This window comes from Perissodus microlepis, chromosome 20 (genome assembly GCF_051167445.1).
Source record: "Perissodus microlepis isolate ML-2025 ecotype Zambia chromosome 20, ASM5116744v1, whole genome shotgun sequence".
NCBI classification, from domain to species: domain Eukaryota; kingdom Metazoa; phylum Chordata; class Actinopteri; order Cichliformes; family Cichlidae; genus Perissodus; species Perissodus microlepis.
Window position 1 is genome coordinate 26,217,268 of NC_140480.1, and position 27,652 is coordinate 26,244,919.

At 39.4% G+C, this 27,652-nt stretch overlaps 2 protein-coding genes across 11 annotated transcripts in view; one reads left to right on the forward strand and one right to left on the reverse strand.

The window, feature by feature from the left end:
- Positions 1–34: 34 nt before the first annotated feature.
- dnajc11a (DnaJ (Hsp40) homolog, subfamily C, member 11a) lies at positions 35–10,128 on the reverse strand. 2 transcript variants are annotated; one of them, XM_084916099.1, is made up of 16 exons: positions 10,010–10,128; positions 9,164–9,293; positions 8,961–9,034; positions 5,890–5,991; positions 5,647–5,775; positions 5,388–5,510; positions 5,169–5,242; positions 4,880–5,069; positions 4,706–4,791; positions 4,389–4,505; positions 3,873–4,028; positions 3,677–3,746; positions 3,417–3,474; positions 2,289–2,431; positions 1,960–2,089; positions 35–480 (listed from the first exon to the last, which is right to left on the reverse strand). In XM_084916099.1, the coding sequence occupies exons 1-16, from the start codon at positions 10,079–10,081 to the stop codon at positions 455–457; spliced, it is 1,680 nt and encodes a 559-aa protein (XP_084772225.1). In that variant the 5' UTR covers positions 10,082–10,128; the 3' UTR covers positions 35–454. The 2 variants fall into 2 exon arrangements, with proteins under 2 accessions (XP_084772225.1, XP_084772224.1); XM_084916098.1 differs by having other exon boundaries at positions 35–2,089.
- Positions 10,129–11,799: 1,671 nt separating this feature from the next.
- camta1a (calmodulin binding transcription activator 1a) overlaps positions 11,800–27,652 on the forward strand; it is a 280,413-nt gene continuing 264,560 nt past the window's right edge. For 6 of the 9 annotated variants that reach the window (XM_084917178.1, XM_084917180.1, XM_084917181.1 and 3 more), the window contains exons 1-3: positions 11,804–11,911; positions 15,646–15,747; positions 24,355–24,458. In XM_084917178.1, the coding sequence (XP_084773304.1) occupies positions 11,887–11,911; positions 15,646–15,747; positions 24,355–24,458 (231 nt within the window). In that variant the 5' untranslated portion in view covers positions 11,804–11,886. Of the gene's footprint in view, positions 11,912–11,978; positions 12,963–15,645; positions 15,748–24,354; positions 24,459–27,652 lie in introns of those variants that run through there. The other 3 variants (XM_084917183.1, XM_084917184.1, XM_084917186.1) reach the window with 3 other exon arrangements.

Genomic DNA, 27,652 nt, shown 5'->3' on the forward strand with positions numbered 1-27,652 from the left:
TTTTAAATAAAGGGGCAATAATAGTTCAACAACATGAGAGAGATAGATTTTAATCATATGGCAATTAAACAGAGGTGCATTCATGTCTTCAGTCACACAGGCACTGCAGTTTTTGTACAATACAGTACACAGAACTCTGTTATAAATTACAAGCAATACCAAAAATAAATGGATACCAAAGAGCCGAGGACACCCGGGAATTAAGATGGTAGCCATTGATTTTGGTGTCACATCAGAATTTTAAGCAGGCCGCGACCCAGTCCATAGACACAGATTAATCCAGTCTGTGATGATTTTATTCCTCTCTGCATATTTAAATGAATATAAACACAAAGTAAATTCACAATTTCTGCGTAACAGAGACTTGAATCCATGTCGTATCTAAAACAGAGTTTTATCCATCTTCTGTTAAACAGTCAAGAGGTGAGTCTTTTTGGTCAGCGGGAGAGTGCTCCTATGTGTCTGCATCAATCCTGTGAGCTGTAAAGTAGAAATAACGTCCACAAAGTCAGATCGGGCACGCCGAGATGGTAGATAGCCTAGCACGGTATATCGTAACAGACATTTTCAAATAAATAAAAAAACAAATAAACAAACAAATAAAAATCTGATGTTTAACATATCAAAAGACTTTTAGATTTGATGTAAATTTACCCTGCAGTCTAAAACATCTAAAACCAGGACGGGTAAGACAGAAAACAAAAGTATGAATCTGCAAGTATGTTAACTCTATAGAAATTGTGGAAATGCTGGTACTGTACTCACTTCCGGCCACTTCGTTTGGTACATCTTGCCAGTACTGGGCTGGACCCTATTTTGCCTTCTGAGCTGCCTCGATTCTTTGTTGCATAGATTCAATAAAGTCTGGAAACGCTGCTCAAAGATTTTGTGCATACTGATGGCATTACATTTAAAGATGCTGCTAAATATTTGCTGGCTTCGCATTCATCCATGATGCGCATTTGGTGTTCGACAACATCTCAAAGATGCTCTACTGAATTGAGATCTAATGACTGTTGAGGCTGCAGAGTATAGCAACCTCATTTCCATGTTCAAGAAACCGGTTTGAGGCAATGTGACATCTGTGACATGACACACTATCCTGCTGGAAGCAGCCATTAGAAGACTGGTATAATGTGGTCATAAAGGAATGGCCATGGTCACCAACAATACTCAGGTAGGCTGTGGTAAAAATTCTCACTTTGCAGTGGTGCATTTGTGTTCGCTTGGATTTTTCTCTGTGTAAAGAGAAACCAAATCATGGGAAATACCTACAAGTTTATAAACTCAGCAACAGATTCGGACCAGAGTAAACAAACTATAGGTTTGAAAACATCCAAAACTCTTTAGACCAGGCAAAGGTTTTCCAGTCTTCCTTTGTCCAATTTTGGGCTGGTCTGAATTGCAGCCTCAGTTCCCTGTTCTTAGTGGACAGGAGTGACACCCAGTGTGGTCTTTTGCTGCTGCTTCAAGTTTCAAAGAGCTGTGCATTCAGAGATGCTCTTCTCCATACCTTGCTTGTAAGCAGCGCTCAATTTGAGTTGCCACTGCCTTCCTATCAGCTTGAATCAGCCTGACTATTCACGTCAACATGCCATTTTCACCTAGAGAACTCACTCTCACTTATCTTTTTTTAAACCCCAGAGATGGCTGTGTGGGAAAATCCCAGTGGATCAGCAGTTTCGGAAACACTCAGTTCAGTCAATTTGGCACAAATAAATATGCCACCTTTCTCCCTCCCATTCTCCTCAGCAGGTCATCGTGACTGTGTCTACATGTCCGAATGAGTCGAATTCCTGACATGTGACTGACTGTTATCAACAGTCAGTCACATGTCAGGAATTCAAATGCAAAATATCTTAACAGTCTGTTAAGATATTTTGCATTTAAAAATGACTGAAGAGGTGTACCTAAAAAAGTGGCCAGTGAGTGCATAAGCATACTGTCCAAAGGACTTACATTGCTTTGGTATCCTGAGTGACTCCGTATCTCCTGACAGGACTTGATGCATGACCCCGCGGAATTGATAGAGCACCTTCAGGCTCTTCTCCTCCCCCACACAGGGGTCGTAGAAGCCAGGGAGTCCTGACTGGAAAGGGAACACAAAGTCATGCAGCACTGACAAGAGACTAAATAACGTAGCGAGCCGTGGATGTCAACTTGTGAGGCTACTCTAGTTTTCTGCAGGAAAACACTTAATTCTTAAAAAATTATTGGAATAAACACTATACTTGTAAAACTGACTTTTCAAGTGTTACATTTAGAGTTTGGAAGTCTTGACTTATTACCTTGGTAGCCTCAGTGAGGATGAGTTTTGAGTCTTTCACCAGACACTGCAGTGGCACGGTCACATCAATGACCTTTGCCCTCTCGTGTTTTCTGCTGTTGTCTGTGACGAACTTGCCGTACCAAGCGTTGAGAATAATGAGACCTGTTTAAGTAAGCAGCATCAACATTAAAACCTTTCTTCTGCAATAAAACATCAATAAAACACCCGTTTAGTATTAAGAGTTCAGAAAACCAAGGTTGACTATTAAACACAAATCTCTATTTTCACAGTTTGAACGTTATGTGCCAGCAGTTGCAGCTAAAGAGTCTATGAACAGACCAGTGAACTTTTTTTTTCGTCATTTGTAAAAGTAATTTTGCAAGTGCGCAATAAAAAGACATAAAAAAACACCATAATTCATTTTAATCACAGGCTGCATAAACAATACTGTAACCATTTATGAGTGCGGTCAATTAAATGGAAAAGAGCAGCTGCATGCCTGTCACTACACGCACACACACACTGTTATTAACTGTTACTTTATAGGCCTGAAGTCTAAAGGACCGCCGATGATACTAAAAATCAAACAATCTCAACTGTGACAGGTGTCATAAGGCAATTATCGCTCGTCAAACTCCCATAGGTGAAAATTGTGCTGTCTGCTCAAAGCTTTTTGTTCCTCTGCTTATCAAAGACAAACTGACAAATTATCACCAGCTGAAAAGAAAGTAGCAGGGTCACAAAAATCCACTAAAAACTATAGTTCTTTATTAACTGTTTTAGCTTAATTTAAAAAGAAATTAGTGTGAACAATGCAAGTTACCTGATACTCAAAGGAAAGTCGGTTTTAGTGAACCTCTGAAGAAGATGATTACAGTGTTTTCTATGTTTTTAAGTGTGTGGTAGGAGTTATCAACAAGTGAAAACAAAGATTTTTTTCTTTTGCTAATAAAGGATTATTTTTATTTTGATGTAGCCAAACGCTGCAATATGTGAGAATTTACACTTTGTACTGAGCAACATTCAAGCCTACATCAACAGATCTCGCTCAAAACGTACAAAAACGGCTCTGAATTTTTTCTTAACAATCGGCTAAAAATAACATTATTTTCAGGATACCGCTTTCTTCAAAAATTACTAATCTTACCCATCCGAGACTCCTCGGCTTCAATAATCCTGCGCACTGACTCCTGCATGAGCAAGACCTTTAGATATGAAAAGAGACAAATAATGAGGTTTTACATTGTGTGGATTAAACTAATGAATTTGGCTAATGCTCTGCATTTTATCTAATCCCATCTCTCTCTACTGGCAAGAATAATACTGCTTGACAGACACAACACCTGCATCCCTTATCTAACGTTGACAACAACGCAGGATCGGCACCGCAGCTTGTAAAATACTCACAGCAGCTTCTGCCTCCTGTTTCTTTTTGGCTATATCAGAGGCCGAGCTCTCCCTTTGCTTCTCCAACTCTCTGTTGAGTTCAAAGATAAATGGAGAAATAAAATGAGCTCATAAAATCTGACCATAATAATACATGTGGCGCTACTTCCAATAACACCGCTTGCGTGAAACAACTAAGGTAAAGAAAGTTTCTTACTGTTCCTTCTGGGCCCGCACATATGGCCGAATAATAAGCTGCTGCATGGCGAGGTAGAATACCAGTGGTCCCACTGTGGCGTAAAATACAGCACTAGGCAGGAGTTGGTCAGTCAGGTGAATAGGGAAGAAATACGTCTGGCTGGCCCTGTTAAGTCTGTGGATAGAGATTTGGTTTTAATATTTCTATCTATAGTCATATGCCTGAGGTTGAAAACACAGCAAAGTGAAAACACTGCAGAACTCCAGGTCAAGCGGGAGAGTGAGCTGTGCGCTGTTTCTCAGATGATTAATTTATGTGATATGCTCTCCTTAAGTCTGTCTGTGTCTAAAAATAAAATGTAAGCTGTACATACACTTGCTTTTAAATCATACCCCAGGAACACCTAACATCATGTTGTATTGAATCCTGTGTTAACATGTGCAGATACAAAAAAAGGAGAAATTGCAACAAGAAATTGAGGGAAACTCTGGAAACTCCAATGAATGGGAAATTGGAACAACGAGTTACACTTACTTAATCTTGAGGGAGACACCTTGGGGCACTCCCACGCTGACTGTGGCCCCCAGGACACTGTGTCGACTGATCTTCCTCTCGGCACCGTATTCTACCACAGTCCCAAAAAATCCTGATCTGCACCAAAAGCGCAAAGTTACAACCACTCTACCCATCATTTACTTTAACAGGCCAGTTCCCTGCACAACAATTATCCCACCCAAACTTCATTTAATAGAAACATTAATCACTCTAGAGTTTTACACCAGAAAAGCAACGTTAATATGACCTACAACAGGGGTTCCATTATGAACACATATTGCTCGTTAACAACATACTTTACTGAGCCCTTAATCTTCGTCTGGTCTTCATCCTGAAACTTGTACTGGTAGCTCATCATCATAAAAGTGTGAGGAATGCCAAGCTGCAGAGATAAAATGTGAGCATTAATCTTGGTGATACTGTGATAACCGGCTGTGATTTTCAGTTAAATATCACTCCTGGCTCCTGACCTGCATTGCGAAGGTGAAATGGCTGCTCTTAGTGTCCCTCACTATGCTGGTGTTCATAGAAGACTGGATCCCCCAGCGCCACTGCAGGTACCCCATAGTGTTCTTGTCTAGGTGACGGGCCAGCACCGTGGTGAACCCAGGACGCACGCCTCGAGATGAAAACTGGAGCCCGCACTGAGCAGTCACAAAGCTGAGACAACACGCAAAATAAAGAAATCGGTGAAATTGTTCACGTTGTTGCAAAAATATCGAGGATTGACTTATTTTTCTGTAGCACGTCTAGGCATACAATCGAGGCGTCAAGTTGCGAAATATCTTCATTCCGAGGAAAGGTCCGTGAGTGTCTCCAGCTCCCAACTCTACCTGTTTAAACACAGACAGCAAAAACGTCTCACATCTTAAAATGTCATAGCGTGTTATTAAAAACACACACACGCCTGTTTTGTGACAAATCCCAGCAATTTAAAGTACTAGGGAGTGTGCAATGCCCACTGAAAACACAGCATACCTCTCCCCACCCCTTAGCTGATGTGACTCTTCTCAAAGCCAGGTTAATAGAGCCGCCTCCGTTTCCATTGTGGGTTGACAAGGACCCAGACAGAATGGCTGTGTCTTTTGTAGTGAGAGGAGCCTGCAGTAGAATACAGAAAACCGTGAGTCCTGTTATTAGCATCAAGTCAAACATCTTTTCCAAAAGCCATCACAGACTCATTGGCATCTCTTAATCCAATATATAGAAGAGCAAGAATCCTGGGGCAACCAGTTACCTCTATAGATTGTGATATGTGCATTTTGTTGATTTCCACATGTGGGACTCCACCTCCAACCATATCTTCATAGTCCTCTTCATACCGGTCAAAAAGGTCTGTGGCGTCAATACCCACACTAATCGTTCCCTGCGAAATTATCACAAATCGATACAGTGTTTATTGAAAATTCATAAAATATGCACACCATTGCTGGGTTTTATTCACTTCAGTGCGAGGTTTCTTATCTTCCCTCGAACATACCTTTGGGTTGGTCCTTTGCTGAAGTCTTCTCTCCTCTCGCTCTTTCTGAAGACGCTCATACTCTTCTCGAATCTCTGCAGGGGTTCTTTTCCTTTCCACCACCTGCAGGCAGAAGATATGTTATTTGAATGTAAACTGAGCAGAACTGACTGGTTGCAGATACAGGTTTACAGTTGGAAACATAAATAAATAAAAATAGATATATAAATCACTCTCCCATATATCCTTCCTCTGTAAATATTTGTTCTTTGTGCATCATACTTTGTACAGTCCAGCATTATTAGATGAAGGCAAAGGTAGAACAGTTTCACACAAAGGCACCAATGCTACATTTTTTAAGGATGTTATTTTTTAATGCGTGCCTCTTGATGTTTCCATCAGCTTTCTCAAGATGTCGATATCCAGCTAAGAGATATTTGAACACTAACAAAGACAGGAGGCTTTTTCTTTTTGAATTTCTGAATATTGTTTTGCCAACTTGCAATGAATATGGTCAGAAGTTACAAGGTACTTTTGACTGCTCCCTTATTTCCCATGGGGTTACCACTGCAGACAGATCCACATATTTGATTTGGAAAAGATAAGACTGGCACTGGAATTACACTAGCTTGTGAACCACTGAAGACTGAGTTTGTGTTTTGGACCATGCATCTTTTCTATGAAAGACACAGACAAACCACAACACCACAGAGTTCTGAAAATTTAATTACAAAATTTACTCTACGCTTGGCATGTCATATTTATCATGAATTCAATATACAGTATTTTAAGAATGAATAAGTTGACTCTTGTAATTGGTATTGTCGAAATTCAGAACGCTACAGAGCTGGTATTGAAGTTTTTCGCACGTGCAAAGGAAGTTATAGGTGTGTCAGTGTATATTACTTAATAGCAAACAATAGTTCAACACAACGACCATTCTTTCTAACTATGGATGTGATGTATGCTTCAGTGGGAAATCAACCGTGTAGGTACATTGTAACCGCAAACCCCTCTGAAACCCTACGATGTAAAGACAATCATAACCTGACATGCACCTCCCTCCCTGTAATTACATGCCACGTCATGCCACAGCCCATAACTAGTGATTATCATTGATTCTTTCTATTCATTTCTAGCTACTTTTTCACTGCAATTTATTTATTTATAAGTGAGAGGATAACAATCACTGCCTCAATACAGGGAGTGCAGAATTATTAGGCAAATGAGTATTTTGTCCACATCATCCTCTTCATGCATGTTGTCTTACTCCGAGCTGTATAGGCTCGAAAGCCTACTACCAATTAAGTATATTAGGTGATGTGCATCTCTGTAATGAGAAGGGGTGTGGTCTAATGACATCAACACCCTATATCAGGTGTGCATAATTATTAGGCAACGTCCTTTCCTTTGGCAAAATGGGTCAAAAGAAGGACTTGACAGGCTCAGAAAAGTCAAAAATAGTGAGATATCTTGCAGAGGGATGCAGCAGTCTCAAAATTGCAAAGCTTCTGAAGCGTGATCATCGAACAATCAAGCGTTTCATTCAAAATAGTCAACAGGGTCGCAAGAAGCGTGTGGAAAAACCAAGGCGCAAAATAACTGCCCATGAACTGAGAAAAGTCAAGCGTGCAGCTGCCAAGATGCCACTTGCCACCAGTTTGGCCATATTTCAGAGCTGCAACATCACTGGAGTGCCCAAAAGCACAAGGTGTGCAATACTCAGAGACATGGCCAAGGTAAGAAAGGCTGAAAGACGACCACCACTGAACAAGACACACAAGCTGAAACGTCAAGACTGGGCCAAGAAATATCTCAAGACTGATTTTTCTAAGGTTTTATGGACTGATGAAATGAGAGTGAGTCTTGATGGGCCAGATGGATGGGCCCGTGGCTGGATTGGTAAAGGGCAGAGAGCTCCAGTCCGACTCAGACGCCAGCAAGGTGGAGGTGAGTACTGGTTTGGGCTGGTATCATCAAAGATGAGCTTGTGGGGCCTTTTCGGGTTGAGGATGGAGTCAAGCTCAACTCCCCGTCCTACTGCCAGTTTCTGGAAGACACCTTCTTCAAGCAGTGGTACAGGAAGAAGTCTGCATCCTTCAAGAAAAACATGATTTTCATGCAGGACAATGCTCCATCACACGCGTCCAAGTACTCCACAGCGTGGCTGGCAAGAAAGGGTATAAAAGAAGAAAAACTAATGACATGGCCTCCTTGTTCACCTGATCTGAACCCCATTGAGAACCTGTGGTCCATCATCAAATGTGAGATTTACAAGGAGGGAAAACAGTACACCTCTCTGAACAGTGTCTGGGAGGCTGTGGTTGCTGCTGCACGCAATGTTGATGGTGAACAGATCAAAACACTGACAGAATCCATGGATGGCAGGCTTTTGAGTGTCCTTGCAAAGAAAGGTGGCTATATTGGTCGCTGATTTGTTTTTGTTTTGTTTTTGAATGTCAGAAATGTATATTTGTGAATGTGAAGATGTCATATTGGTTTCACTGGTAAAAATAAATAATTGAAATGGGTATATATTTGTTTTTTGTTAAGTTGCCTAATAATTATGCACAGTAATAGTCACCTGCACACACAGATATCCCCTAAAATGGCTAAAACTAAAAACAAACTAAAAACTACTTCCAAAAACATTCAGCTTTGATATTATTGAGTTTTTTGGGTTCATTGAGAACATGGTTGTTGTTCAATAATAAAATTATTCCTCAAAAATACAACTTGCCTACTAATTCTGCACTCCCTGTATAAGGAATAATAATCACAGTATCAGATTATTAGGAATCTCAAATGTCAGCAATTTCCTGGAATGAGACTGCAGAAACTATTTTACCTGAATGTGCAAAACTTGAAGGATAAATATGTTTGAAGACACCAGACATTGTGGACCCAAGGGAGAAAAAAGTCCCAGCATTTTATTTGTTTCTATCATTGCTGACACTGGATGTAAAACATGACCACAAGGCACTCAATCAATGGATCACAGAGAACAATAAATGCTGGCAGCGACCTCAGCCACTCAACATAGGATATGTCATAGGCACTGAAGACGTTAAACAAGTCACTGAGAGACTCACCTCCCATCCTTCAACATCAAGTCCTCGCTTGCCATAGATATCATAGATGGCACGTGCCTGAGGGTCACTGAGCACTAGAAAGAGATTCAAAATGTAAACCATCAGTATGCTTTCTTTACGTCAAAACATACTCAAGAGCATCAGCAGTTCAACACAGGGTTGAGAAGGGAATCAAAAGGAAATGGGATCAATGCTCTTCTTACCTTCATAAGCTTCGTGTACAAGGTTAAAAAGGTGCTCTGCTTGTCTCTTTAGTTCAGGATCCCGGTGTTTGTCTGGGTGATAGAGCATGCATAATCGTCTGTATGCCGCCTTCAGCTCCTCCTGCGTAGCCTGAAGGGAAAAAAAGACAGCACAGCATAGTTACAACATAACATAACGCGGATTAAAAATTGTTTTTAAAAATGTAATCTAGCCTACCATTACCCCAGCATATTTTATGTTTTAAAATCACTCGGAGTTGTTTTTACCTTCCTTGCTTAAGAATGTGGAACTTATAATAACACTTATAGTTCAGTATACTTATACACTTTAGCCTGCCAGCAAATGGTTTTCTTTTGCATAACGAATTTTCAGATAAACACGATGCTTTTTGCTGCTACGGGTAAATAATCACGACCAAAAACGTCCGATTCCTGCAGACTTAAAAAGTCCATTTATACTATAATCAGCACTGCGTGTTGCATGCTGCAGCTCCGAAGTTACATTAGCTACTTAGCACTCTCCAAAGTACATGACATACATGTGAAATTGAAAAAAAACAATTGCCAGTCCGGAAACATCAACTCTTAGATTGCCACATAAACACACCGATTCTCTGTCCTACACAAGTAACATATTACGCTGCCAAAGCTGTCACCCCACGACCCTTCTGTGCTCACTGAAACAACCGAAGAGTTAATCAATGTCGAGGGTCACTAGTTAGCTGCCTAGCTAATGTTTCATCTATGTTTGGGAGCAACGCTTTAATATCAGCAGTATAAAGTTTATAGGACGACCGATGCTGAATCCGCACACGCAATCATTCAGATCCCAGCTGCATATTGTACCTCTCTTCTGACATTTAGCAGGGAATAATAATCATCACTGGCGAGCTCATCATCGTCTAAGGGAGACGCCATGTTCACACCCGGTCATCTCTTCTTTGTGTCACTTATGTCGCTCCAAGTCTCCTCTTCGCGCTCTGTCGCCCCCTGGTGTTGGGATGAGCGACAACTCCGCGGCCGTTTCCTAAATGCTGACACATTGCTACGCGGTCCTGTGCATATTTAAGTTTGAATTCATTAATTGCAGTTGATGTGCTTATGAGGAATAATGCGTAGGAAAGAAGTATGAAGTAACCCGGCTTTTTTTGCTTTTGTTTTGTTGTTGTTGTTTTTGCACTGCAGCCATCCGCGAATTTACTTTAAAGTTACTTTAGTGTTCATTCAACCTGATTTATTTTATTTCAGTTTTGCAAATGATACTATATAATGGATAAATAACGTGCAGGGGAGAAATATTATGTATATACACCGAATGTTCTTTTTTATGTGAGAGAAAATGAATATTGCTCATATTTAGAGGGAACGTGTATGCCTTAATTCTAAAGGGATATTGCCTGCATCACATTCAGCTATAGAAGCAATTAAGGCAGGGGGTGAAGAAAATCACATTAGGTCTTTCATTAATTACTCTCCTCGCAATAACAACAAGCCATTGACTGCACGAGGCGCAGCAGCAGGCAGCAGAGGAGCTGTTCTTTCAGCACCACCTCAAACTATACACTGCATTTCAACGCTGACGGCCAGCAGCCTGTTAAAGGCTGTCCTTGAGTGGAGTGCCGCAGTTGAAGCGATTAAGCACAGTGATCTGTAATTAGATTGCCTCTAGCCATTTAACGTATATTGTCAAGCATGTGTGATTGCGCCATAATGATAGCAGTTACAAGAAAATCCTCCGTGGCATATAGCGGGTAGAGTTAAAAGTTAACTCTGGACCAGAAACAGCTGTTTACATGGACTCCACCGCCGGCAGCCTCCCTCATGGTGGAACAAGAGGTGGTATCCACATCTCCTGGAAATCAATGCGGTTTTCAGTATTGTGGTGAAATCATTTAGACAGGCCTACAGGGGGAAAAGTAGTCTGCAGGCTCCCCAATATAAACGGACACATGATTGACAGACTGCGCAGAGTACTGTCCAATATGTCTCAAATGCTTTATCATTTGTTTCTTTACAGGGCTGCATATTTGTCTTCAACTCAAACTCGGTGTCTTAAACACGGGGAAATGAAACTAAAAACAAAGTGCTCCATGATGGATGATTATGGAAAATTCTCTTTTTTTTCTTTTCTGAGGCTGAACCTCCAGTTATTAGTTGCACGAACCAGCTCGTGTCTCCAGTATCAGATTAGATAAGCAGACTTTGATTAAAAAACAATTAATGAAGAACATTAAGCACTTAATTTCTTCTAATAACTGGTTTTGCGTCACTCGGAAATGACAGTGTAAAACAACTTGGGTGGGGTGGCTCAAAAGGGAAGCATTTAATATTCACAATCTAATCAGTTTCTTAAAAAAAATAAAGAAAGAAGGAAAATTATGAAAGCAACCTGCCAGACATTAAAGTTTTCTTTCCCTTTTTATAATACCGTCTTTTAAAGACCAGCATTGCCTCTGAGCTGTAACAATATATTAAATAAAAATATTTTGATTTTAAAAAACCCCAAACAAAATACGGCTGTTGGTGCCAAGGTGAGGTGAGATGTGTTGTTTTTCATCCCGGAGCCTCTCTGTCAGTCACCGTCTCACAGCCAATGATAAGTTCGCCTCGGTCGGACCGACTCGCCGCTTGCTCCTCCGGTCCCTCCTCGTGCTGTCCTCGCCGTGCACGCGCGTGGTACCCACGGTCGTGAGGAGGAGGAGGATGTTGCGCGTGAAGGGGAAATGGCTGCCGAAAACAAGCCGGAAGGTAAGAGAAATATAATGGGATTAATTTACTAGTATGACCGCGGTGTGGGTTTTGGAAGAGCTGCAACTCCGTGCGGAAATGACACACGCGTGAAGCCGAGCGGAGAAATTTTCGGTAGAAAGCGGCTCCGCTATTTTCCTCCGAATAGGCTGCTAAAACGTGGAGACATCACCTAGCCAGCTAATATTAGCTTGCATTCTAGCCAAGCTACTATTCCCATCGTAGCCCACATTTAAAAGCACGCCACTGGGACGAATAGCGTGGCAAAAGTGCCGTGTTTACCGTTTATTGTGCTCGGGTTCCTTGTCAAATGACGAGCAATTCAAGTTGTTAACAACAAGGCTAAGTTAATGACAACATGTCATTGGCATCGACCAACTTCTTCCCTTATTACCCAGCTTTAAAAGCGGCTTGGTTGTGTTAGTTTATATGTCAATACGGCTCTGTTTTCGAGCCGCTTTTTGCAGCTTGTTTTGACGGCATTGCAATAGGCTAATTATTAAGACATGTCTGATTTAAAATGTAGCCTGTAAGTCTTGTTTTTTTTTTTATCTCTCTTTCTTTCTTTCTCCTCTTGGAGAGGGTCGTTTAGTCCCCCACCTCTTGAAGCACGAGAAATTTCTTCGGCTTTCAGCGGATAGTGTTTATGAGCCAGAAGTGATGTATTGTTTTTAAACGAGCGAATATTAGCCTCCGTTTTCCAAATGCCAATTAATACTACTTGGCCTATATTTGGTCCGAAACACGGGCATCAAAGCGTTGTGATGCCTACTCCGCTCGCACTGCCCTATCGCACTTGAAATGCCATCACACCGGAGGAAGCAGGGAGGATGGAGAGTAGGATTTCCAGCAGCCTGCCTGCCCATTACACTACTTTACACATAGGACAAAACGAAGACTTCCCTCCCCTCCTCAGCTGACTTCACACGGCTTGCTAACTTGAAATGAAATGCACTAGACTTAATTATTTTCCTTCTTAGTGGAATATTTTATTGCAACCCATATGCATAAGAGATTTGATCTCATTCAGACAGGCCCATGGATTTTTTGGGTGAGTAATTAAACAACGCCTGCATGAAAATAAAGATGTGATCCATGATTTTTAAACGGACCGGTTTTCCTGGCGCCTTTTCACTGATAATGGTATTTGAAGCTTGCTGGAACCAGTTACTTATTTACAATCTCAGTGTTTTTGATAAAGATGAAATGTGTATATGTTAAAATATATATTTTCAACAATGATCTTAGAATTAAACGGGTGATTATTTACATGTTATAGTTTGTGTGTATTCATACGTTTTTGCTATTGTTACTTTAATTGATTTATTGATAATTATCTAACTTTTTTATTGAACAGAATACAGTGGTAGATAATTCAAATCACATGTTCTTGTTTTTTATATATATTTGCTGATTTATATAGAGCTTTAGGGTGCAGAAAAGAGTCTTTCTAGGTTTTTCTTTTTCTTTTTTAAACTGGCTGCTTGAATTGATAAAGACAACATTTTTTAATTTAAAAAAAATGGTCCAGCTGTTTCTGAGCTGTTCTTTATGTTTTTTTGCAGGGTTTAAAATTAAACAGGCGTCTGTCAGTCTTTGGTGTCAGTAACCTCAAACACAAATTCTTTTTGATGTAGAATTACTGTAATGTTTCAAATTGTCTCGGTCCATGTGAGGAGAGATGATAAAACGCTGGGATTTTAGTTGTTTGGATGTCAGTGTGCCAACCACTAAAGCGAGTCCCACCAGGGGGTGGTATTGAGCTACAGAAGCACACTTACATGAGGGATCAGTCTGCGGCTATGACAAAAAAAAAATGAAGACATCTGGTTTTGTGATAGTAATGACTTCACTATGGTGTATAGTCCTAATGAATTCATCTACATAGCTGAACTTAACAAATAGACTGTAGCTGATAATCGCGATGTCTCCCCCAACACGAGGAGCTCTCACTGCAAACCTTGACTTGAAAGTCCCATTGCTGAGCCGGTCAAGTTATTTTCAGAGTTCCTATGAGGCCGGTCAGTGGAAAAAGGAGGAGGAAGGGGGGCATAAAGAGACAGAGAGTGCTCCATACCTTCATGTAAACGCTATATACTCTCATGCATACCTGGCCGTTAAAGCTTTTACATAAAGCTGTCGTGAATCATTCCACTTGAACCAAGTCTTTTTGGCTTTTCAGCAGGAATGTAAAACGTTTAAACGAACACAGCATTTACAGTTTTTACATGACGTGTTCCTGAATGTCTGGCAGTCACTAAGAGAGCTCAACAGTGTTTCCTTAACCTTTTGTCCTTGTGGTATGCGGGCAGCGCCGATCGCTCTTAGCTGTTTGGCAGGTCTTATGATGGCCCATAACAACTGAGGGTTACATCTTGTGTTAAACCCAGGGGCCATGACCCAGCCTCACGTCGTGGTGTAATGTTTACATCCTGGGGTATTTCTCTCCAGCCTAACTGATCGTCTATCCCCTTGGGGTTATTTTTTCCCCCCCTTCACACTCATAAAAAGCTCTGTGTGTCCGTTACTTTAAGTACAAAGCCTGGAGGGCACTGAAAGGACATGCTTGATATGTCTCACACTGACACTGGTCTGGATAAAACTACAGCCAGTGGTCTTATGAATCCGCTAGAGCAGAAATTCCATATAGATATTTCGTACTACAGCCAAATGTGAGAAATAAAACAAGGTTTGTAAAGAAAAGAAAACACCATGTGAAAATGCAATCATGATATTAACCTCTGAATTGAAATCTTATGGTATTTTTCCCAGCCTAGCAGAATCATGTAGCACACTTTGATTAATATAAAATCAGGTAATTGCAAATCCAATGATGAAGGGAGTGTTTACTCACACTTAAAGTTCATACAGGTGTGTTAACCTGCATAAATCCAAGACTAATCCAAACAATCAATAAAGGTTGCTTTTTGAAATGTAGTAAATAAGGCCTGCGGTTTCTGCCCGTGTAGGAAGGGCTTTTTCTCATTTTTTTAACGCAGGCACAGTTTGAAAAGTTTCACGATCTTATCATTTCACTCAAAGTTCAGGGTGAAGCAGCAGGAAAACATCAAGTAAACACGCAGTCAGCCATTAAGTTACAAAAGTGCTTGTGCAGCAATGGCATAAATATTTCTCTGCTGTTTTGTAAAGAAGGATGAATTTAGCCTCCTCGTGATGCCAGACGACTTGCTCTGCCAGTTTTGTGTGGAATCAGGATATAGCTACATTTTTTCCCAGGCTTTTAATTGAATCAGTGAAGTATGGATGGGTGGGACCCAGGTCCAGTCTGTGGTCGCTGAGACGTCTGCATGTAATAGACCTTTACCGACAGCTTTGCAGGGTCTCCACTGATTGATTGTATTGATTCTTCCAGCTCACCAATGACACAATAAGAAGTGTTACTGACCCATATCAAAACAGGCCAGAGCTATACTAACCTATATCAAGGGGCATTTTCCTTGTAGAGAGAAAAAGATTGAGTTGATGGAAAGCTTCACTGTTTTAAACAACCAATAGACAAATTCAATATGTATTATTACCCTGATTATTGTTGGTGTTATTATTATTCCCATCACGTTTTTCCCAACAGCTCTTGTGTGTTTTAAATGCATTTCAAAAAACTGTGTGTAGTTTCTGTTGATGTTGCTTGCATGGGGGAGTTTGCTTAGGTATCACAGGCTGGGAGAATGCTTCTTTTCCTCGATTTTCTCTACTTTTCTCTTTGCCTCCTGAAGGACTGAAGAAAGTTCGTAATCCGGATCGAATGTACAGATCAGCAGTGTGTTATGCTGGCCATGGTCCACCTAAGAATATCAGTGATGACACAGAGACGAACAGTAAGAGTCAGTTATTAATACTGCATTGCTGCTGCAAGAGGCCACTAGCTGGCCAATCTATTATTCATCCATCAATTCATTTATTTACTTCTTGATTTCATCCGTCCCCATGCCCCCTCCCTCTTTTATTCTTCTCCAACACAACACCACCTCCGGCTGTTCTGTTGATTGAAGTGTCTGCTTTACAGGATCACGCTGTCAATAGTTGAAGTGTTGTCGTTAACTAAGAGTGATTTCAGGTTGAGGCCAGGGGATCAGGACCTGAGCAGACCCTCAGAGAGAAAGCTTACGCTTTGATCCATCAATTATGACCCAGGACTTGCTTTTTCTTTGCTTTTCTTAAACCTGTATTTGATGGAGGGGTATCAACTCAGGTTAACGGTATGTTGTAAAAATGCTGGAAAAATAAATAGTGTATGACCAAATATAAAAGAAATAGCATCCTATATATTTTTCCTTTATGGGTTAATATTTGTCTCTGTCTCCCTCTCATTTCATTTGCACTCGATCAGAACTCTAGATCAGACATCATAGAGGAGGTTTTTATGACTTGTAAAAGCCAGCTTCTGTAGGGATTGGTTCAGTGCGCTTACAAGTCTGTGCACAAGCGCTATTTTCTGTCATGACCAAAACAAGTCAATCAGAAATATAGGCCAAAGTGTTGACTTTATTTGTGGTGATTTTCCCTTCATTCCTCTTTAGAGAACGTGCCTGAATTTTAGCCTCTGTCTTTTTCCATTGAAAAAACTGTCCCCTCTAAAGCAGATTGTTCCTCTGCAAAAAGGAGTGCCTTCATTGTTAATGAATACACCAGTCTCTTCACTGCTGGGAGACTGTTGATCTAGGCTAGAGACTGGGTAATTAAGTGTGCTCATGTATTGTCATTTCTAAATAGTAAGTCTGAAATCACCCCCAACCCCTTGTTAGACTCTTCACTCGATATGTGTCACTGGAAGAGCTTTGCTGCACCAGATCTTTTTGGTATTTTTAACAGAGAATGTTTTGAAAGATTTAATGCCAAGGGAGTGCCAGTGCAGATCTATGAAACAGTGATGCAGACTGTAACGGGAACATTTCTGATAGACTTTTGCGTTACCCTTTCATGTGTGACAACTGTGACTGACAATACGTTTTGCCAGTGTTGCTGTTTTCCCTCATGTTATTGCATGGTATTACAGTATCCTGTTCCCATGTCAGACACCCCGTTTAATGTGTTCAGCCTGGAGGGTTTTCTGCCTACCAGGACACTCTGTAGCAGAATACAGGAGCTCAAACAAGCAGGTAAACCATTGATCTGAGTAATCGTCTGAGTAATTGTGGGAGTAGTTATGATACAGAAAGAAGGGTTTTGTTTGTGTGCATGTGTAAGCTAGAGGGAAAAAACAGAAAGAGAACAAGAGCAAGAGAGAGGGAGTGAGAGTGAGAGAGAGACCTCACCTCTGCTCTCCTTGAGATGGGATTTTTATGGATGGGTGAGCGTGGTGAGGGCTGAGAACACATAAAGAGTCATTTTCAGTTTGTTGCAGGCAGTTAACCATGTGTACATGTTTGTTGAACTTTCAGTAATAGGCGCAGGCTTTTTTTTGAGCTGTTTGACTTTTTGACAGTCTTTGCTTATTATGCTGCATTATAGTATACTATTAACTACACAGAGCCAAAGTGTGTCCAGCATATGGCCATTGAGGTAATGTAAACAGTGTAAATGTAAATAGTGAAAGCTGCAATACTGCACATGTTGCATCTTGTAGCACAACGGCATAAGAAAATGTTCCCAGTGAGATTCAGTCCTATTCAGATCTCTCACTGGCATGCAGATGCTTTCTCCCTTTCCCAGCGGGGGGAAAAAAACCTTTAGCGTTTTTTACAACAGCTGTTGTGTGCATTCCTGGTCAAACAACCATCCTTGATTCTTTCACTAGACGCCGTATAATGGTCTCTTTGCTTTAGGTTTATAGTACCATAGCTGTGCTATAGTGAAGTTCACCAGTTCACTTTTTTTGCTCGTGGGCAGTTTGTAATTTCACTAAATGTAAGAGTGTTATCGAACAGGCTATGGGCCAAATGATAAAGATAATTGGTTTCCCCGTCCTACACTAAAACATGGCTATTTTAAGTCTGCGTCTACATACTCCTCTCTGTGTTCCCATCAAGAGCCATCAGGCTGTGGGGAGACCAGCCCCTGGACGATAGGCATTATTGTCGTTATTGCCAGGGAAATTTGACACTACTTAAATTGTCCTGTGTTGTTTTAAAGCTCAGCTCAGGATCTCCCACAAGTACTAGGCTATAGACTCTCGTCTAATCAAGTGTTTGGTTCACTACTGGACAAGAGCAACCACTTTTTCTTTTAGGTACAGCCTAATCAGTGATATAGATTAAAGGTCTGCATGAATTAAATAGTGTTTTTGTAATATTTGGAAACATTTCAAGCCTGTTAAGATTAGAGATTTCAAATCAGTTTAATTAGTGAATTTAGATTTTCTGTGTGGAAATAAAAGAGAAACTTGAGAAAATCGTTTTTGTTGTTGTGTGATATATTTAAAGCTGTATCAAGTTAATTAAAGATCAGCAGTCGATTAATTTTTTTTAGAAACAAGCCATTTTAGCTGTCAGAATTGTTAAACGACTGTGGAAATCACAGCGTTTGACCAAAAATAGTTTGTGCAAGGATTTGGGGGATTAGATGGATCACAGAAATGTGTACACATCTTTAGGCTACTGAAACCAATATCTCGTTACAGTAAATGCATTGGCCATAGACTCATGCAGGTTAAGCCCACTTTTTCTCTTTCCTCTTCATTTTTTTCACATCTCACAACTAGATTAATTGGTTTTAGTTTCCAGCGTGTTATCAGTTGACCATTTCCCCCTGGCTGCATAAGTTCATCTCTGCTTCACATTTGAACACACTTTGTCTGGATTTTCATCAAGCTAACATGTTCCCCGTTTCTACCCATGGTGTGAGCTGTATGTCCACTCTGTCACCTTCTGTATGTCTGGTCATTATATCTACTGCATGAGACATACAACACATTATAAATTTCTCTACGCATTTCATGAATTTTCTTACTGTCTGTGCATGTATTAACTGCATGTGTGCTCTAGTATTTGTCTGCATGCTACAGATAGAAAGCATATATATCTTATACTTTTCTTCCTTCCTGTCTATTTTAGCAGGCCTATGCTTTTATGTTTTCATAGCCCATGGATATCTTACCTACAAACTGAAACATAATGCAGTTAATTTTTTATATTCCTTTAGAAGCAGTTGGAAAATTAGCTGCTTTAGGAAAAAAACATCACAAATGAAAGCACCACACATTAAATGGTGTTCAGGAAGTCTTGAGAAATGTCCCTTTACTTAATAAAAAGTCACAATAAATGCACATATTTCTTCAAGGACGTTTAAGTGATCAAGATGTGACCATCATTGCAATTTTCATGTGGAAGTCTGCATCAAGGCAAAACCTCTTTGCATATGTTATTTTTTGTTTTCAGTACAGCACTACTAATTTGTTTTTTGAATACAGCGCTTTGTAGTGGATAAAAAAGCACATTTTTGCCTCTGTTCGCTTGACATTTTGTCACCTCAGTTGATGAAATGTGTCTGAACTTATCTCATTTGCCTAACCACACTAATTTCTAAGCGAAAGTCTTTTTTCAATTTTTGGTCCAGCCCAGTGGATGGCTGTCATACAACATAATGATAACAGACACTGCAATAGACCTAATTCAGTTTCAGAGCACTTCTTACTGCACAGAGACGAGGGCCAAATATTTATCCACAGGACTGTTTGTTCTTCTCTGATTCACCTCCCATGTGTTCTAGGTATAGCTACAAAAGAACAGTTAGACTCCTCTTCACATCCATAAGCCATATTAGCCACTGAACTGTTGTGGAAAATGTTTGCATTCAAAGTTACTTTGGGTATGCACCACCAGCAGCGATTTGTTGAATGATCTATAGCCAAAACATTAGCTTGCTATTTCTCCACAATGTGGGCACAGATTAAAAAGAAAAACTGTCACTCCCAGTGCGCTCTGAGACAGAGACGGAAGAGAGAGGGTTTTGCGTTCAGGGCTCAGATATTGATTAAAGATTTGTTTTTGTCAGCCTTTCCAGTCTCATGACCCTCGCTCTCATCTCTAGGGTGGGGCTGGAGCAAGCTAGCATGACAGATACCCTTAAATTTGGCCCAAGTGTTTGCTTAGCAGCCAGGATCAGCGATAATCCAAACATCATCACAGAGAAATATATATATCTTTATACCCATTTGTCAAAGGGTGATGTAAATTATACAGCAGCATGCACAGACTGCCACTGTTCAGCTCATACATGGCCTGTGGTGGCAACATGAAAGCTGCAGACCTCTAGTCTCTATATTGAAAAGCATTCCTCTCCCCGTTTAGCCTTTTGTATGTGAGCTCACTCATCAAGACCTAGAATGTAATTGGCTCCAGTGTGCCAGCTCAGCTCAGCACATCCTCTCGTGTAACAAGCTCTGGTATCAGCCTGTCTTGCACTTTAGTGTTTTACAACCAAATAGTAGTTTTCTGTGGATCATTCTCTTGGCTAATGTACAGGCAGTCATTAAGGCTGCTGTTTAAACGCCAAAATAAATATTAAACCTTACAGGGGGGTCCATGGGAAAACCAAAGAAGTAGAGTTGTTTATAGACTTTGATCAACTTCTGGTTAAGAAAAAAGAGCTACATTTACATTTTCAAAGCCAAATTTTAGTGGGTAAGTTCCTGTTTATCCACTGATCAAATCAGGCAATTTGATTAAGAAGAGCTTGTCTACATTCTCTAAACCTGCTAGGCCCCCTCAGGGCTGTTTTTGTATCACACACAAACTACGGGATATATACAAGATATCCATTCCACATTCCACAACGGACAGATTTTTAATTAGTAAACAATACTTTGTAGGAACGCTCACAGTTTCTCCTTTGCATCAGTGGAAATGCCCGGTGGAAGAAAGACATACTGTAGCTGAAATATTGTTAGTTCTGATAAATAGCAGGTGACAGAACAAAAAGAGTTTAGAGTTATTAGAGTGCTGTAAAAGGAAACCTCAGTAATGAAGAGTTCACTTTTGTGTGTTTAAGAGCCTCGTAAGAAATGTTTTTTAAAAGACCCCATTCAAGTTAGACAAGGACTCCCAGATTAGAGAAGCCCAAAACTGAGCATCTGAGGAAGTGCCACATCTAAAAAACGTGGTTTATTTAACAGCAAAAAGCACAGAACACTGTTTGAAACATGATAGTAGTTAACCTGTTCGTCAAAGAAATGCAGTCATTCAAAACCCAGAGACAATAGCCCTATATATAATCTGATGTTTTGGTACTGTAAGGTCTCTGGTGTTTTTGTACCTGGTGTTAATAATAGCTTCCATAGTAAATGCCTAGTTTCTCTACAGTTTTATATTAAAATGGAAGGAAAAAAAACATTATCATTATGTCAAATACTAAATAAAAGCAGCAGAATTTCTTTGTGCTTTCTGTCTAGCTTAATTTGGACATTATGAAGATTTAGTATTAAAGTTAATAAAGCTTAACCTATATCTTTTCTCATAGATCAGTTAGTGCTACTGTTAAAGGTTTAGTTGCAAATCCTTTGCTGTCAATGAATGACTGAAATCCACGATCCGTAGACATAAACAGATACTTGGCAAATTCCCTGGAGATGCTCTGCCAGGTCTGTATTGCAGCCATACTCGTTTCTTGCTTGTTTTGGGGACATTTTGCCTTCAGTCTGGTCTTCAGCAAGTGTAACACATGCTCACTTGGATTGAGGTCAGCTGACTGAATCGGCCAGTCAGAAACATTACGCTGACTGAAAAATAGTGAAAGTCAGCAGTTAAAGCCCATAGAGTGTGTCTCATTCAAATGCATTGTCCCAGGGAAACTGTTCTAAATGCACTGCATGTATGATATATTGATTTAAAATTAAATACAGAGGATTGAAAGTATACTTTTTTCAGTATAAAATTAAGATTTGTTAACACCAAAATAAAAATGGCGAAATGCTTTTAACATTCAGAATGTTTACATGTAGCACATTAGTAATCTAATCATTCTCCAGTTTGGTGGTAACCTGATTTCAGAGGCATCCTTGTAAGGTTAAGGGATTAGGAGAGATCCAGTTAACACCTTGTTAGTCTTGCAGGGTTTACATAGGTTGCTTTGACGCTTGGGGGGTTGTTAGCTGACAAATACAAGACTGGCATTTTCAAAGTAGAAAGCAGTTATGTTGCAGTTGTGTCACCCTTTTCATGTGCGCGGCATACTGAGCCGAGATGCTTTTTGCATAATTCAGTGGTCTCTGGCAAAGTTGTAGAACCAAAGGTGCTTTGCTCGAAAACACGTTGTGCAATGACCGGTGTGATTTTAAGGTTATGAAATGATTAAAACCAAGTGGGAGATTTTATTACATCTGTCAAGGTCCTCTATGCTGTTCTCATCCAAAATATTTCAGCCTGCTGGCAGGTTGAGCAGACATATCCTCTTACAGTAGATTTCTATCACAACTCTCTCGGTGAGGAAATCCTCGACATACTTGAGCCTGGTGTTGATGGTGTCATACGAGGGTGTGCCAGAGGGGAGCATTAACTCCCGAATAATCTGAGGAGAGACAGACTCTTCGTATGTACGGATGTGAGCTTTAAACAGCAAATCTTTTAGGAAGGGCGATGGCTAAGACTTTCTACTGACCTGTGAGGTATCAGAGTGTGGATTTAATGTGTTTTTTTAGATCTGTTTCTTGCTCACATTTGAAGTTGTTGCTCTGAGAACGAGTATCCACATAAAACAGCTTCTTTTCATCTTTTGTCTCTGCCTCTGATCATTCACTTGCAGCATGTTATCTAGTTTTGACAGTGAAACTACTCTGGTGGTACCTAGGAGCAGATGCTGTGTGCGATTCTTAATTGGGTGAAAAAAAATCATTACAGATACCTGTGAAGCTCACATAAAACAGGGTCTACATGAGTCTACATGTAAAATAATAGGTACAGACGGATATAGCGGATACCACAGATATGCTTGCATTCCTTTGGGAGCGATGACGTTCCACCTTATGGATTATGGTATTCTTGGGCTCCATCTCTATGGATCAGCTGAGTTGAATTTTCTCTATGGATGTTTCTGGGCAGTTGCACTGTACTCTTTCAGAGATATACAGCAAGCAGGCTGCAGACACTTTTGGTATAGTCTCATAATGAACTGCACTACTGGATTATTTGTATTGGCTATATAGTGGTGTTTTGCTTTGGTTGAACTTTTTCTCTATTTGTCTGATATCAGCTACCCCAGGGATCCATAGTCAGCACTCATATTCAGGCTTTTTTTTTTTCGGTCTCCCCCTTTACTTGCCCATTACGCCTAACCTACAGTTATATAAATGTGAAAGAATGCAGCTCAGTCTGTGATGTTTGCTTCTTGTTCTTCTATATTTTCAGACTATATTGCATTACGGATAAATGCTGTATTTTGCATTACATTTAGTGAATGTATTTACATTTAATTTGAACTCATAAGCACTGAATAACAGATTTATTTGCACATTCTGGGACATTACCTGGATTAAACAGCTCAACATCCAAGATTTACAGTCTAACAGACTTTAAATCCATTAGAAAAAAAGAGAGAAGAAGCTTAAAGTCTATATGAATAGAGGACAGGAATAATGCAAACTTTACTGGCAGCTACAGATATTAGACACTTCTTATTTTGCCCTTTCTTGATTGTAGACTATTCTCTCAGCCTTATACAAATCCCCATCCATACAAATGAACTGTTCCCTTTTCCCACATAGACTGTTCCGATTTTGTTCCATCTAACTGTATATTATTGTTACTGATACAAATGGATACACTGACAATTTCTCCTGTTTTTGTTTAAACTTGTTATCACTTGTAATATCCGTGCTTAGAATATTCTTATTTTTATGTAATTTACAATTTCTAACATATAGCTATTTATATTAGATTTCTTTATGATATTGTTAATTTAATCTGTTTTGGTTTTTTTGCTCCCTAAGCAAATATAATTTGCCCATGCTTAAGTTATCTGCATATTTAAGCAAGAAAACAGCGATGGAATGAAATGAACATTTGAATGCATCCATGCAAAAGGGTCTACTGTTTCCTAATTCTTGTGAACTGATTGTGAAAAGTAAATTGAACAACATACATTATGATGTAAGCATTGGGCCTGGTAATTGTAATTATTTCCCTGAGTAATATACCACATTATTTGTGCAGCACACAAATTCCCAAATCCCCATACACTATGAAATCACTCAAGGGTGTTTATTGTGTCTAAATAATGAATAGATACAGCCTTTACAAGTTGACACTGAAAAATTTCTGGTGAGCTCCCCTGATAGAATGCATTTCACAGTAAAATAGTTTAGTCGACCGCAAAACAAAATGTATGCAATACTCTATCCTTAGATTAATTTCCTAATTCAGTTGGGGATAGTTGTTTTACTGTCAGCGTTTTGCTGCGGAGAGACTTGCAGACTGATAAAGAGGGATATGAGCAAGTCAATAAGGTAGGTGAGCTTGTGCTAAATATTCTTTTTTATCATGCTCTTTTTGTAGATGAACATGGACATTTGAAAATATACCTGCCCAAGAAGCTGCTTGAATGTCTACCAAAATGCACGTCGCTGCCAAAGGAGAGACACCGGTGGAACACTAATGAGGTACGGACAGCAGTGCTAATCATACCTCTTTCCACTAAATCCATCTCTCTTCAAAGATAGCCGCACATAAGACACTGTTCTCTCGGGCCCTTTCCAGACATATAAATCATATGAAATCTCTCTGAAATAACAACTGCTACCTGTGATGTTCACTTTTACACCAAAATACACTGAACAATGCTGGTATACGTTACATGCTTAAATATGACATATGAAGACAGTGAAAGTGTGATTTTAAATGTACCTATTAGGGTTTATTTCTAGCTCTTGTGCTCCCACTTCACATTACACCTGTTTCAGCATGTATCCTAACTTTGCAAGAATTTGTATTTGCATTAATAACTATATTTGAAATTTAAAGTCCATCTTCATCTTATATTGACACACAGTTTCCTCTGATATTTTTTTAGATGTACTTTTGCCAACAAAGATAATTCACTGGTTTCAGTTGCAGTATGTTGTGCAGTGGATTTTCTTTTTATTTAACCTCACTTTTAAACTGAAACATGTCTCCGAGCCTGTAATTTGTGTTTACTAGAGATTTGGCAGCACTCGTCGTGCATGAAAACCCTGTTTGTTAATGTCACTTGTAAGTTTTTATCACAAAACTTCACCCAGCGAGTTCAGCAAGCAGCGAACACGTAAATAGTGTTTTGCACTGGCAGAATGAAAGTGTTTCATGTTTGCATCACATTAGGTAAGGATGACATACCACAATGTACTTTTTTCCCATATAAATGTTTTGCTTTTTAAGATGTTAGAGATGACCTTTGTTTTCCTTATCCTTTACCAAGAGATCAGACAGTTTTTGGTCATCATTTATTTATTTATGGTGCTAGACATTAAAAAATATCATTTATACAGGAATTTGAAGTCTCTCTGGAAAGTAATCAGTGTTTACCACAAGACTTTTTTTCCAGATCCAAACCCATGTAGACACATTCCAAATTAAAAAAATAAAGCATGCTAAAATGTTGAAAACAATAATAAATGTAATTTTCAGCAATCTTTATGATCCATTATCCACAGCGTAATTGATTTGCTCTATGGCAGTATTTTAGAGCGCAGACCAACGTCTACACAAGTCTTAAACACGAGTCCCTAACAGGGACTCGTGTTGCTTCATTTGCCTCGGAACTCATTTGTCAGCCTGCTTTCTTTCTCAGGGGATACCTTGATGAATTTATCGCTTTCATTTTCACTATTGATACATGAAAAACTTTCTTCTTTACAGAGAATAACTGGTAGCAATTAGATTTAAATACACTCCATGACAAATCTTAAAACCAATATGCAAAAATCAACCATCCATGCTCTTGATTAACAAATTGTGACCACATAAATACAGTCATCTGCAATGATGAAAGTTAATTGACTGAAAAACAACCAGATGATAAGGTACCAGACAGGCCCGTTTCTTAGAAAAAGGATATTCAAAAAGACAATCTGTCAGTAACATACAATTAAATATTATTTCACAGTGACTTTGTGTAGTCAGTCTTTTCAGAAAACACTTATGAGGGTATTAAGATATCTTACGGCGCTGATTAATACAGTAAGACCAAAGCATCTTTCCTTGTACTCATCACTTCCATACTCGTGACTTTTCTTATACCTCTCTTCCAGTCTTCATTAAGTTCTCTATCATATCTTTCTCAATAGCCCAGCTGTAGTTATAAAAAATGTACAATGTGTGTGTGTTTCTAATTGGCTGGTGTTGTAACTTGTTTGCCCTGTTTGACCTGCATTGTGCTGTAAGCATTCTAAATTAATTAACATGGCTTTGAAATTGATCTCAAAGTGTAAGTCTAAGCATTTGCTCATGAACGCTGTCGGCCACAATTGTTAGCATGTCTTGTCATTTATTACCAAATTAAATCATAACAGACATATTTGAGAGAAAAAGGACCATGTTGTGTTACTGGCCTGCATATTCCTCCGTGGATTCTTGGCAGGATGATAGAAAATTGTGGGGGGAAAAAAGAAATTAGCAAAAAAAGATGGTTCTCTTGGTGTTATGGTATGCATGCCAATAGTGTTTTCCAGGGCTGAAAAGAGCAAGGCAACCTTTCCTTAAATCAAGGACATTTCTTTATTGTGCAGACCATGCAAATCAGAGTGTTTGGGCCTCACTGGTGGCAGACAGGCAGGAAGGGAGGGATCAGAGAGGCTCTTGTCGGTGCAATTGTGTGACTCTTAGTGAAAGTGACACCTCATCAATTCTGTGCATATTTTTGGCACCGGCTCAGCATGCTTAATGCACTAATTTCCCACATTTTATGTTTAAGGAATATGAGCAGTTTGGTAGCTTGGCTTCTAATGTTCATTTGAGCCATTATTGTGCAACGTACCCCACAGTTATTTTTCTTTCATAGAGCTCTTTAGGCTGGAAAGTTTGGCCTCTTGTGGGAAAACAACAGCTATAGTGGGTTATAGCTATAGCCCACTATAGCTGTAGTTTAACATGCGGTTTTTAGAAAATGTACTCAGGATCCACAGGTTAATTTTCCTCTGTGAAATATCTAGAGCTATGATGATATATTGATTAATCCATTGTCAGAAAGTAACCGAGAGCTATTTGCCTTATTGATTGGATGTGTATGTCATTTTTAAGCAAAAAACCTTCTTGTTCCTTGACTTTTAGGGTTCTTGTTTTATGCTATAATTACATGGATAAGTTTAGATTGTTGAAAATGGACAAAACAAGATATTAAATGCGCTAATAAATAAACATCCTAGTTTTGGGATTTTAGTCTGTTGTTAGGTGTTTATGAGTATATATTATTATTATAATATAATATATATAATGCTTAAATAAAGTTTTGTGGTATAATTTCAATGTTATTATTGTGAAACTATGGGTGTTCCCATGATATGATATGATGCTTTAGGTGCTTTTGGTGTAAATGCTACAAATAGGTCATTTTGACCCATTAATGTTTGGTTCTTTGACAACATGGTGATGTTATAATAAGAACCTGCAGGAACCTTAGCTGCACCTGTGTGCCAATTTCAGTTGTTCAGCTCCTGATTGTTTCGAGTTTGCAAACAAACGATTAGAGATTTTTATGTAAGCTAATAAAATGTGTGCAAAGATTCATCTGTTTCCAGATATTTAGGGTTTTTCTTGTTTTATCATAGAATTACATGGACAACTTTGGATTGTTTTGTCCACTGTCTAAATAATGAGATTA